This window comes from Taudactylus pleione, unplaced genomic scaffold (genome assembly GCF_031769625.1).
Source record: "Taudactylus pleione unplaced genomic scaffold, aTauple2 ptg001874l, whole genome shotgun sequence".
In the NCBI taxonomy this organism is placed as follows: Eukaryota; Metazoa; Chordata; class Amphibia; order Anura; family Myobatrachidae; genus Taudactylus; species Taudactylus pleione.
The window spans coordinates 719,768-732,923 of NW_028286271.1; the positions used below are offsets into that span (position 1 = coordinate 719,768).

The 13,156-nt window shown below is 44.4% G+C and overlaps 1 protein-coding gene across 5 annotated transcripts in view; it reads right to left on the minus strand.

Moving 5' to 3' along the window:
- BEGAIN (brain enriched guanylate kinase associated) overlaps positions 1-13,156 on the minus strand; it is a 258,065-nt gene that overhangs the window by 16,619 nt on the left and 228,290 nt on the right. For all 5 annotated transcript variants that reach the window (XM_088465156.1, XM_088465158.1, XM_088465157.1 and 2 more), the window contains one exon: positions 3,769-3,876. In XM_088465156.1, coding sequence (XP_088321282.1) covers positions 3,769-3,876 — 108 coding nt within the window. The remainder of the gene's footprint in view (positions 1-3,768; positions 3,877-13,156) is intronic.

Sequence of the window (13,156 nt, forward strand, 5' to 3'; positions counted from 1 at the left end):
AGGGGGTCTCATGCACACACAGAAAGTCCCCTACATAAAGAGGGTCTATTGCACACACAGAAAATCCCCTACACAAAGAGGGTCTCATGCACACACAGAAAGTCCTCTACACAAAGAGGGTCTCATGCACACACAGAAAGTCCCCTACACAAAGAGGGTCTCATGCACACACAGAAAGTCCCCTACATAAAGAGGGTCTATTGCACACACAGAAAATCCCCTACACAAAGAGGGTCTCATGCACACACAGAAAGTCCCCTACACAAAGAGGGTCTCATGCACACACAAAGTCCCCTACACAAAGAGGGTCTCATGCACACACAGAAAGTCCCTTACACAAAGAGGGTCTCATGCAAACACGGAAAGTCCCCTACACAAAGAGGGTCTCATGCACACACAGAAAGTCCCTTACACAAAGAGGGTCTCATGCACACATAGAAAGTCCCCTACACAAAGAGGGTCTTATGCACACACAGAAAGTCCCCTACACAAAGGGGGTCTCATGCACACACAGAAAGTCCCCTACACAAAGAGGGTCTCATGCACACACAGAAAGTCCCCTACACAAAGAGGGTCTCATGCAAACACGGAAAGTCCCCTACACAAAGAGGGTCTCATGCACACACAGAAAGTCCCCTACACTAAGAGGGTCTCATGCACACACAGAAAGTCCCCTACACAAAGAGGGTCTCATGCACACACAGAAAGTCCCCTACACAAAGGGGGTCTCATGCACACACAGAAAGTCCCCTACACACACAGAAAGTCCCCTACACAAAGAGGGTCTCATGCACACACAGAAAGTCCCTTACACAAAGGGGGTCTCATGCACACAAAGTCCCCTACACAAAGGGGGTCTCATGCAAACACAAATTCCCCTACACAAAGGGGGTCTCATGCACAAACAGGAAGTCCTCTATACCAGAGGTTACCAAACTCTGTCCTAAAGGCAACCTAGTAGTCCAGATTTTAAGAATAACCATGCTTGGGCACAGGTGATTTAACCAATACCTCAGTATTTTGATTTAACAATCTGTGCTCAACCATGGATATCCTTAAAACCTGGACCATTAGGGTGCCTTGGGAACCAAGTTTGGGAACATCTGCGCTGCACAAAGGGAGTCCCATGCACACACAGAAAGCACTCTACACATACAGGAAGTCGCCTGCACACACAAGAAGCACTCTACACATACAGGAAGTCGCCTGCACACACAAGAAGCACTCTACACATACAGGAAGTCCCCTGCAGACACAGGAAGCACTCTACACATACAGGAAGTCCCCTGCACAAAGAGAGTCACATGCACAAAAAGGGAGTTCCCCACACCAGAAGTTCCCAAACACGGTCCTCAAGCCACCACCAACAGTTTATGTTTTAGAGATATCCATGGTTGAGCACAGGTGGTTAAATCAAATTGACTGAGGTACTAACCTCTATTGATGGCAAAATTTTATTGCATTTATATATTATCAATAATTTGGAGTTGTGCACCTGAGATTTGTCTGTTTCTGTGCCTGCAATTAGTCTCATGAGGTAGCACCTCCCATTATATATATTCAGGGTGTGCAGTCCAGGAATCTTTCCCATATGCTCCATATAATGTGCTTTATTGCACACCTGAGGGAAAGGAGACGCCCTCAGCCTGGATTAGCACCCTTCCTTATTGGTGTAAAAGCATGGAGTCTGGTAATGAATATGCACACTGGTATTAGGCACAATTCTAGGTAAGTCCTACAAGTTATATACTGTAGTGCAACTTTGGTTCATGTTTGGGGCGTGGGTCCCCCTGGATTGCTTTGGTTGATCTGTTTCAGGGCACTGCATTATAACACATTATTCTTTTATAACACATTTTAACCCTTCACTGTTTGTTTGTTATACATGTATTTCACTTTTTTATTTTCATTCTTTATATGCAGCTGTGGCTGCTCCTAACTATCTCTTTCACACTGCACTTTTCTTACTATGGCGGTGCCCTGGGGTGGCTTAGCTTGGCCAGTTTGGGGGTTCCTGCGCTCTAGATTTGAACCCTTGTATGTTAGGGACCTAACCTAAAGAGGTTACCTAGATATGGTGGGTAGGCCTATAACCTTGGCCATAATTATGCTAAAAACCTCTATTCATTGCAAAATGTTATTGCATTTCTATATTATTAATAATTTGGAGTTGTGCACCTGAGATTTGTCTGTTTCTGTGCCTGCAATTAGTCTCATCAGGTAGCACTTCCCATTATATACATTCAGGTTGTGCAGTCCAGGAATCTTTCCCATATACTTACAGGAAGTCCCCTGCACAAAGAGAGTCACATGCACAAAAAGGGAGTTCCCTACACCAGAAGCCACCCCCGATAGTTTAAGTTTTAGAGATATCCATGGTTGAGCACAGGTGGTTAAATCAAATTGACTGAGGTACTAATTAAGTCTCCTGTGGTCAAGCATGGATTTCCTTAAAACCTGGACTGTTTGTTTAGTGCAGAGTTTTCCAAACTCAGTCCTCAAGGTACCCAAAGTCCCATGCACATGCAGGAAGTCCCCTAACCAAAAAGAGTTCCATGTACATTCAGGGAGTTCCCTACACAAAGGGAGCCTCAATCACACACAGGATGTCCCCTACACAATAGGAGTACCCTGCATCCCAAACTCACACAGGAAGTCCCCTACTCAATGTGAGTCCTCTCTACACACAGGAAGTTCCCTACACAATGCGAGTCCTCTGTACACCCAGGGAGTTCTCTACACAAAGGGAGCCCCATTCACACACAGGAAGTCCCCTACACAATGCGAGTCCTCTGTACACACAGGGAGTTCCCTACACAAAGGGAGCCCCATTTACACACAGGAAGTCCCCTACACAATAGGAGTATGCTGCTTCCCCTACTCACACAGGAAGTCCCCTACACAATGCGAGTCCTCTCTACACACAGGGAGTTCCCTACACAAAGGGAGCCCCATTCACACACAGGAAGTCCCCTACACAATAGGAGTACCCTGCTTCCCCTACTCACACAGGAAGTCCCCTACGCAATGGAAGTCCCCTACGCAATGGGAGTACCCTGCATCCCCTACTCACACAAGAAGTCCCCTACACAATGCGAGTCCTCTGTACACACAGGGAGTTCCCTATACAAAGGGAGTTCCATGTACACACAGGAAGTCCCCTACACAATGGGAGTCCCCTGCATCCCCTGGACACACAGGGGACAATGGGAGTTTACTGAGCTCTACAGGGAGTCAGGGAGATTGCTGCTATTTCAGGGAGAGTTGGCAAGTATGGTGGAAATTCAACCTGAAGAAGATGACTAGGTGAAATCTATTGCATCGGTGCAGACCTAGATGTGTACAGTTACCCCTATACTGGGAAATACACTATTTTTGCACCCACTTTTTTTTTTATTACTGATTTGTGCCCATTTTGCTGTCAGCTCTGCATCAGACTTACAGGCTGGAATGTAATGGCCGGCAATGCGGGCAGCAGCAGAATTTCCATGAATTAGTTGTTACATTTAAAGTGACATTTTTATATAGAAGAACAACTAACCTGGTTTTGTTGTTTAAAAGATTGTCACTTTAAAAATAGCTTATACATGGTGGATATCTCACCGCTGCTCTCCATTCTATTACGCTTGGTGAAAGTGTTTATTATGGTGTATGTAAAGTCACAGCATAGAGATTAGCATGAGAAATGATTTTTAGAGAGATGCAATCATGTGTCAGCATACGACGTATAATTCCCAGCGGTCACGGTCACTTGAGTCAATAACTTACGTTATCCTCTGATAATTTATCAATTGTCACCTTGGCCTCCAGCAAATGGTTATTAAGCGCTATCACCTCGTGTCCTAGCGCTCTCTTCTCCTCCTCATAGTGTTGGCCCTGAAAATAAACAGCAGACATTGCTTTCCGTTACTGGCGTCTGCAGTAATCAATGTAAAGCGATGTAATCAGTAACAATGAGGCGCTTTAGTGCTCAGGACACCATGTCCACATAAAGAACGGCCCATCACACTCTGGGCCTGACTCAGATTTGGGAATAGAATTAAGGCTCCCCCATACACTATACGATGGATTGCCGGATCCTGTGATAGGATTGGAAATGTCGATCCGCCGGTCGGAAATGCCGACCGGCAGCAATCGATGTTCCACGATCCGTCTAAAGATCAGTGAAATTATAGATTTTAAATTTCACAGATTTGCAAATCACGATCTTATTTTGATTGGTAAATTAGTGAAATAAAACATGTTGGATTTTACAGATCCTCCAACCCAACATCACAGGAACGCCTCATCATGGTAATTCATCGCTGGTGTAGGGGGCCATAAGATAAAGCAAATAGCTGTATAAATGGTGCAATGCAAGGGGTGCAAATACATACTATACATGTAGCCCACAAATGCTGGACAGCTTTATTATTACACTGCAATTTAGATTCCAATTTGAACACACCCCTCCCAAACCTAAATCTCTCTGCACATGTTACATCTGCTCCACCCCCCGCAGTGCAGCATGGTGTCACCAAGATGCACAGTTACTTGCTATATATTAGTCTATCCCCAAATCTGAATCAGGCCCTCTGTTCATAGATTTCCAATGGAGGCTGAGTAACTGGCAGATGTAAATGGAGGCTCAGTAATGAGCAGAAGAAATCATGCAGGATGTGTCTATGGAGGCTCAGTAATGAGCAGAAGAAAGCATGCAGGATATGTCTATGGAGGCTCAGTAATGAGCAGAAGAAAGCATGCAGGATGTGTCTATGGAGGCTCAGTAATGAGCAGTAGTAAGCATGCAGGAGGTGTCTATGGAGGCTCAGTAATGAGCAGAATTAAGCATGCAGGAGGTGTCTATGGAGGCTCAATAACTAGCAGAAGTAAACATGCAGGAGATGTCTATGGAGGCTCAAATACTAGCAGAAGTAAGCATGTAGGAGATGTCTATGGAGGCTAAGTAATGAGCAGAAGTAAGTGTGCAGGAGTTGTCTATGGAGGCTCAGTTACTAGCAGAAGTATTCATATAGGCGCTGTCTATGGAGGCTCAGTAATGATCAGAAGTAGACGTGCAGGTGATGTCTATGGAGGCTCAGTAGCATGCAGGAGATGTCTATGGTGGCTGAGTAATCAGCAGAAGTAAACATGCAGGAGATGTCTGTGGAGGTTCGCTAATCAGCAGAAGAAAGCATGCAGGATGTGTCTATGGAGGCTCAGTAATGAGCAGTAGTAAGCATGCAGGAGGTGTCTATGGAGGCTCATTAATGAGCAGAAGTAAACATGCAGGAGATGTCTATGGAGGCTCAGTAATGAGCAGAAGTAGACATGCAGGAGATGTCTGTGGAGGTTCTGTAATGAGCAGAAGTAAGTATGCAGGATATGTCTATGGAAAATCAGTAATGAGTAGAAGTAAGCATGTAGGAATTGTCTCTGGAGGATCAGTAACTAGCAGAAGTAAGTATGCAGGAGTTATCTATGGAGGGCTAATAAGGAGCAGATATAAGCATGCAGGCTCTATTAGCGAGCTGAGGTAAACATGCAGGAGATGTCTGTGGAGGTTTAGTAATGAGCAGAAGTAAACATGCAGGAGATGTCTATGGAGGCTTAGTAACTAGCAGAAGTAAGTATGCAGGAGATATCTATGGAGGCTCAATAATGAGCAGAAGTAATAGTACAGGAGTTGCCTATGGAGGGCTAGTAAGAGGTAAGCGTGCAGTGTGATGTTAGCTATAAAGTATTAAATATTTGTAAACACTCCCTTAATTAATGAGAAAGTTGTCTATGGAGGGCTAGTAAGGAGCAGGTGTACTGTAAGCATGCAGCTGATATCTGGAGCTGGTAAGGAGCAGATATAAGCATGCAGGCTCTATTAGCGAGTTGAGGTAAGCATGCAGTATTTATCTATGGAGGGCTAGTAAGGCGCAGAAGTAAGTTATGCAGGAGTTATCTATGAAGGACTAGTAAGGAGCAGAGGTAAGTATGCGGGAGTTATCTATGGAGGGCTAGTAAGGAGCTAAGGTAAATGTGCCTGGAGTTATCTATGGGGGCTAGTAAGGAGCAGAGGTAAGCATGCAGACACTATTAGGGAGCTGATGTAAGTGTGCAGGAGTTATCTATGGGGGATAGTAAGGAGCAGAGGTAAGTGTGCAGGAGTTATCTATGGAGGACTAGTAAGGAGCAGAGGTAAGTGTGCAGGAGTTATATATGGAGGGCTAGTAAGTTGCAGAGATAACCATGCATGAGTTATCTATGGAGGGCTTGTAAGGAGCAGAGGTAAGCGTGCAGGGAAGTTATCTATGGAGGGCTAGTAAGGCGAAAAGGTAAGCATGAAGGAGATATCTATGGAGGGCTAGTAAGGAGCTGAGGTAAATATGCAGGAGTTATCTATGGAAGTCTAATAGGGAGCAGATGTAAGCATGCTGGCGCTATTGGGGATCTGAGGTATTTGTGCAGGAGTTATCTATGGAGGACTAGTAAGGAGCAGAGGTAAGTATGCAGGAGTTATCTATGGAGGGCTAATAAGGAGCAGATATAAGCATGCAGGAGTTATCTATGGAGGGCTAATAAGGAGCAGATATAAGCATGCAGGCTCTATTAGCGAGCTGAGGTAAGTATGCAGGATTTATATATGGAGGGCTTGTAAGGAGCAGAGGTAAGCATGCAGGAGTTATCTATGGAGGGCTAGTAAGGCGCAGAGGTAAGCATGCAGGAGTTATCTATGGAGGGCTAGTAAGGAGCAGAGGTAAGTATGCAGGAGTTATCTATGGAGGGCTAGTAAGGATCTAAGGTAAATTTGCAGGAGTTATCTATGGAGGGCTAATAAGGAGCAGATATAAGCATGCAGGCTCTATTAGCGAGCTAAGGTAAGCATGCAGGACTTATATATGGAGGGCTAGTAGCGAGCAGAGGTATCCGTGCAGGAGTTATCTATGGAGGACAAGTAAGGAGCAGACATGGGGGCCAGTAAGGAGCAGAGGTGGGGGCTAGTAAGGAGTAGAGGTAAGCATGCAGGAGTTATCTATGGAGGGCTAAGTAAGGAGCAGAGGTAAGCGTGTAGGAGTTATCTATGGAGGACAAGTAAGGAGCAGAGGTAAGCATGTAGGAGTTATCTATGGAGGACAAGTAAGGAGCAGAGGTGGGGGCTAGTAAGAAGCAGAGGTGCGGGCTAGTAAGGAGCAGAGGTAAGCGTGTAGGAGTTAGGGAAGACGAAATTTGGATAGAATTGAGGAAAGATAAGATTGCTGGTTTTCTGCTGGTGTTTGGTTAATGACTGCCTTGTTACGGGGTTAATCTTGGTGTATCAGTTTGTGAGGATTATCCTATGGCATGTTTAGAAGGAGGAGCTACAATGAGTCTATTTAAGGGGCTGCAAGAGCTCAGCTCAGTCTCTTGTAAGTGGATCATCTTAACCCACCATCCCACCCAGTTTTGTTATGTTGTGTACACTTACTTTTCTTTCCAATTAGGTGAGGCACAGCACGGCGGGAGTACGCTGCAACTCAGTGGCTTTAAGTGGCGTAAGACAACTTTGTGGGGGCACTGACCCTCGTTGCCCCTGGCGAATTTGTCCTGCTCTGCACGGGAGGACCCGGGTGCTGGCTGTACGGTAGCACCTCGGATTGGCCCTAGAGGGAAGTGAGACTCTCACATCGTTAGTGTGTCTAGAGGGGGGACTTTTAAGTAGTCCTCCGAGTTTTGATCAGCGTGAAAGCTAGAACTGAGTTTGCAGCGTCTCTTAGCCACCCACGTTAGGTTGATTGATTAATTGTTAAATAAAAAGCTGTGACCTTTTTTTTTAGCCAAGCTCTGTTGTCCGTGTCGTTATTTATTTATATATAGTAGTTAAGTAAGTTAATAAGGTGTTAAGGTTTAGTTGAAGCAGTAAACCAATGCAGATCTTATCTATGGAGGGCTTGTAAGGAGCAGAGGTAAGCATGCAGTAGTTATCTATGGAAGTCTAATAGGAAGCAGATGTAAGCATGCAGGCGCTATTGGGGATCTGAGGTATGTGTGCAGGAATTATCTATGGAGGGCTAGTAAGTAGCTGAGGTAAATTTGCAGGAGTTATCTATGGAGGGCTAATAAGGAGGAGATATAAGCATGCAGGCTCTATTAGCAAGCTGAGGTAAGCATGCAGGATTTATCTATGGAGGGCTAGTAAGGAGCAGAGGTAAGTGTGCAGGAGATATCTATGGATGGCTAGTAAGGAGCTAAGGTAAATGTGCAGGAGTTATCTATTGAGGGCTAGTAAGGTGCAGAGGTAAGCGTGCAGGAGTTATCTATTGAGGGCTAGTAAGGAGCAGAGGTAAGTATGCAGGAGTTATCTATTGAGGGCTAGTAAGGAGCAGAGGTAAGCATGCAGGGTTTGTTTATGGATTGATAGGGGGCAACAATTGCCAATAGAAAACATTGGGCCTGATTCAGAGCCGCTCGTAAGCGGCCGCTCGTTCGCTCCGAGCGAAGTTCGCACATCTGCGCATGCGTATTGGTCGTAATGCGCATGCGCCAACCAGTCAGTGCGGTCGGAAATCGAGCACTATAAAGCATGAAACATACATTACTGGGTTATTATATTCAAACTCTCAAAGAGCCCATATTATGACTATAAGACAGAACCTATCTAAGAACAAAATAATTTTATTACTGAAGAACGTGTAATATCTAGCCCATGCACAACTATACGTTACCTATAATTATCTGTCCTTATGGTCTTTCATATACCTGTATAGGCAAAACTGAAAGAACGTTCAAGGAACGCATGGCAGCCCATAGATCATCTATTAGATTGGCACTTGATACTGGTCACAGTGACCAGCCTGTAGCACGCCATTTTCTTACAGCAGCATTCCTTGTCAAGCCTTAAATACCGCAGGATAAATCATATACCGTTATCTATCAGAGGTGGTAATAGACCATTGCAGCTTCTCATGTGTGAATCTGGGTGGATACACCGTTTAGGCTCTCTAACCCCTAAGGGGCTAAATGAACAGATTGGTCTTGGAGTCTTTGGTTAATCTTTTATATAACTCAACCATTTCCCTTTATATCTCCCCCTATTCTGACTTTTCTTTGTCTGACTTTGATTAAATATGTCCTCTATTGTTAAGAATATGTTTTCTAAATGTTTCTTGTTAGTGTGTATATGGTAACCTCATAACGTATAGTTGTGCATGGTCTGCCTTCTAGATATTACACGCTCTTCAGTGATAAAATTATTTTGTTCTTAGATAAGTTCTGTCTTATAGTCATAATATGGGCTCTTTGAGAGTTTGAATATAATAACCCAGTAATGTATGTTTCATACTTTATTTATTTTTGCTCCTTGGTAATTATACATTGGGAGCTTTGTATAATGCACTATGCTGTTGTTTGTAGCTTACTGTTGCCTTGTTGTCTGTCTGTTGATGTTCTGTTTCTCTGATTACTATTATTTTTATGGTTTTGTAGTATCAGCGCATTTGTCCTAGTATTTGTGTATATTATGACTACGATGAGGCAGCACTGCTGCGCCGAGCGTGATGACGTCATCTATTGTGAGCCACCGTCCAGTCGGGTGTGCGGTCCCACCCTGGAGACTGGCAGCGTATGCACTGGGTGTCTGGGGTTATTTAAGGTAAGATGTTTCTATGTATTTTTATGTCCTGATGAAAATGGCGTAATATTAAAGGCATCGAAACGTTGACCACAAACCTGCCGTTTCTTCTATGCTTGGAGTGCCGCACTTTAACCATACTCTCTCTATATATATATATATTATAAGGGCACAGTAGTGTATATACATAGGCACAGTAGTGTATATACATAGGCACAGTAGTGTATATACATAGGCACAGTAGTGTATATACATAGGCACAGTAGTGTATATACATAGGCACAGTAGTGTATATACATAGGCACAGTAGTGTATATACATAGGCACAGTAGTGTATATACATAGGCACAGTAGTGTATATACATAGGCACAGTAGTGTATATACATAGGCACAGTAGTGTATATACATAGGCACAGTAGTGCCCTTATATAAGGCTGCATCTATAAAAAATGAAATCTCCATAGAGAATTGCGGAGGGGGGGGCATGGTGTTTAAGGTGCTACACCTCAAAAGCTGTTGGAGGTACCAAGCTGAAATTTGGCATGTCCGGGTAGAACTGTCGCTTGCTGCTGCATGCCAAACTTCAGGGCATAAACATAAAAAATGAGGATTTGGGAGTAATCTAAAGCTCCAAATGTCACTTTTTTTGACATTCTCAATTAGGACCACTTTTCTGCTCTTGGGGGATTTTTGGGAAGGCATAACTCAATGTAGGGGAGGAATTTGGACATGGGGTCTGTTTTATTAGATAGCTGTTGTGCCCGGGTATGTGCTTTTGAGGTTTAGGTAAATTAGAAAGTTACAGTTTTTACAATATTACCTCAAGAATGCGCCATTGAATAGATAGGATATTTCAACTTGCTGCACAGCAGCAGTAGGAACCTTCTCCACTCACTGTGGCTTCACTTGGGTGCACAAAGATGGCCGTCGTTTGCGGGCTTTAGCGGTGGTGGGCTCGGGGGAAAAAAGCATCTATTAGCTGCAGCGGGACCTGAGGGAAAGGCTCAGGGGGGTAGCGGGCGTGAGCCGCAGCCAAAACCCGGGTCTTAGTGGCAGTGGTGCGGGCGGCAGTGTGGTCAGCGGTAGAGCAGGCATTAGGACGTGGGGGAGGTAGCAGCACACAGAATGCAGACTCAGATCTGGAAGATCCGTGATCAAAATGGAGTGGCCCCACCCCCAAAAAGAAACCAGCACAGGGCTTTGGATACTCAGTACTGGTTGTGCTAAATACAGGGGACAAATGATGTAGGGGTCCCCCATACTAAGCACAACCAGCAGCAGGCTTTTCAGTACCAATCAACATCGACAGCACGCCCCCTTTGATCAGACACTACGAGCGAAGGAAAGTCCTTCGCTCGTCGCGTCTCGCGCATGCGCACGATGGAGCTCCCTCCGTCGTGCGCATGCGCAGTGCAGACCATCAACCCACTTGCGAGCGGACAGCCGCTCGCGAGTGGGTCTGAATCAGGGCCAAAGTGTCTTGAAAAAGGTCTCCAGGAACCAAAACGTCAACATGATAATGTACAGTGTGGCTTCTTTGTGAAATAAACCTTGGTGTTGGTGATTGCCTTCTTCTTGCATTTATATATAAAGGACTTACAGTCTATATGGAAGCGCCCCATGGATGGATACTGTTTGGACCAAGTGTGCGGTCTATTGTTTATATATATATATATATATATATATATATTCACATACACACACACATTCAGACAGTATATGCGTGTATACAGTATATATACATTTACACACACACACACATATATATATATATATATAATATATAGACAGTTTATGTGTATATATATATATATATATATATAAATATACACACATGCACAGTATAAATCTATGTGTGTATATACAGTATGTATATTTCTATACATACATTTATAGTGTGTATATATATATATATATATATATATATATATATATATATTAGGGGTGTGCACCGGCCATTTTTCGTGTTTTGGTTTTGGATCTGGATCTTTCTTCGTGTTTTGGAACTGGATGGGTTTTGCCAAAACCACCCTTCCGTGTTTTGGGTTCTGGGTTTTGTGTTTTGGATCTGTATTTTTTTTTAAAAAAGCATAAAAACAGCTAAAATCACAGAATTTGTGGGTTTTTCTGCTCCTATGCTATTATTAACCTCAATAACCTTAATTTCCACTCATTTCCAGTCTATTCTGAACACCTCACACCTCACAATAGTGTTTTTATGTCCAAAAGGTTGCACCGAGGTAGCTGGATGACTATGCTAAGAGATACGAGGGGGCGGCACAAACACGTGGTCCATCTAGGAGTGATACTGCAGTGGCAGACAGGATGGCAGTTTGAAAAACTAGGCCCCAAACTATACATAATTCAAAGAAAAAAAAGAGGTGCAAGATGGAATTGTCCTTGGGGCCTCCCACCCACCCTTATGTTGTATAAACAGGACATGCACACTTTAACAAACCAAACATTTCAGCGCCAGGGTCTGCCACACGACTGTGGCTGAAATGATTGGTTCGTTTGGGCCCCCACAAAACAAGCTGGCAATTAATCTGTCCCTGCACAAACTGGCTCTACGGAGGCAAGATGTCATCCTCATCCTCCTCATCCACTGATTCCTCACCCTCTTCAGTGTGTACATCCTCATCCTCACAGAGTATTAATTCGTCCCCGCTGGAATCCACAACCACAGGTCCCTCTGTGCGTTCTGGAGGCTGGTCTCCCTGGAAGAGTTGATAATTCATTTTATGAACATCATCTTCTCCACATTTTGTGGAAGCAACCTCCTACGCCTTTCGCTGACAAGGTTCCCGGCTGCACTAAACACTCTTTCGGAGTACACACTGGAGGGGGAGCAACTCAGGTAAAATAGAGCCAGTTTGTACAGGGACCTCCAAATTGCTTCTTTTTCCTGCCAGTACAGGTACGGATTGTCTGACATGCCTACTTGGATGCTGTCACCGATGTAATCCTTTAACAGACAGACGCACGCTTGTCGCTGCTGCTTTGAGGATGCAAGTGCGGCTACAGCCCACACAATTCACAAAGACAGAAAAAAGAAGAAGAATATTTTTATTGTTTGTGTAGCACACTTTGAGGGTGTCACCACCCTTTAACAGACAGACGCACGCTTGTCGCTGCTGCTTTGAGGACAGTATCATATGCAGTGACAGTAGACTTGTCAGAAATTGTTGGCACGTCCTTCAGTCCGGACCAGATGTCCAAACCAGCCCTTGACTTATGACACAGGCGCACGCTTGGCGCTGCTACTATGTTGATGCACGTGCGGCTACATCGCACACAAGTCACAAACACATTGAAAAAATTGTTTTTTATTTTTTGGAGCACTTTGAAGGTTACACCACCCTTTAACAGACAGACGCATGCTTGTCGCTGCTGCTTTGAGGATGCAGGTGGAATCTAGACGGGATTTGGAACTGTGGACACACTACCTCCATCAATTGTCTAAATCCCACTGCACTAATGGCGGATACCGGACGCACGTCTAACACCAACATAGCAGTCAAGGCCTCAGTTATACGTTTTGCTTCAGGATGACTGCTGTCGTACTTCATCCTCATCGC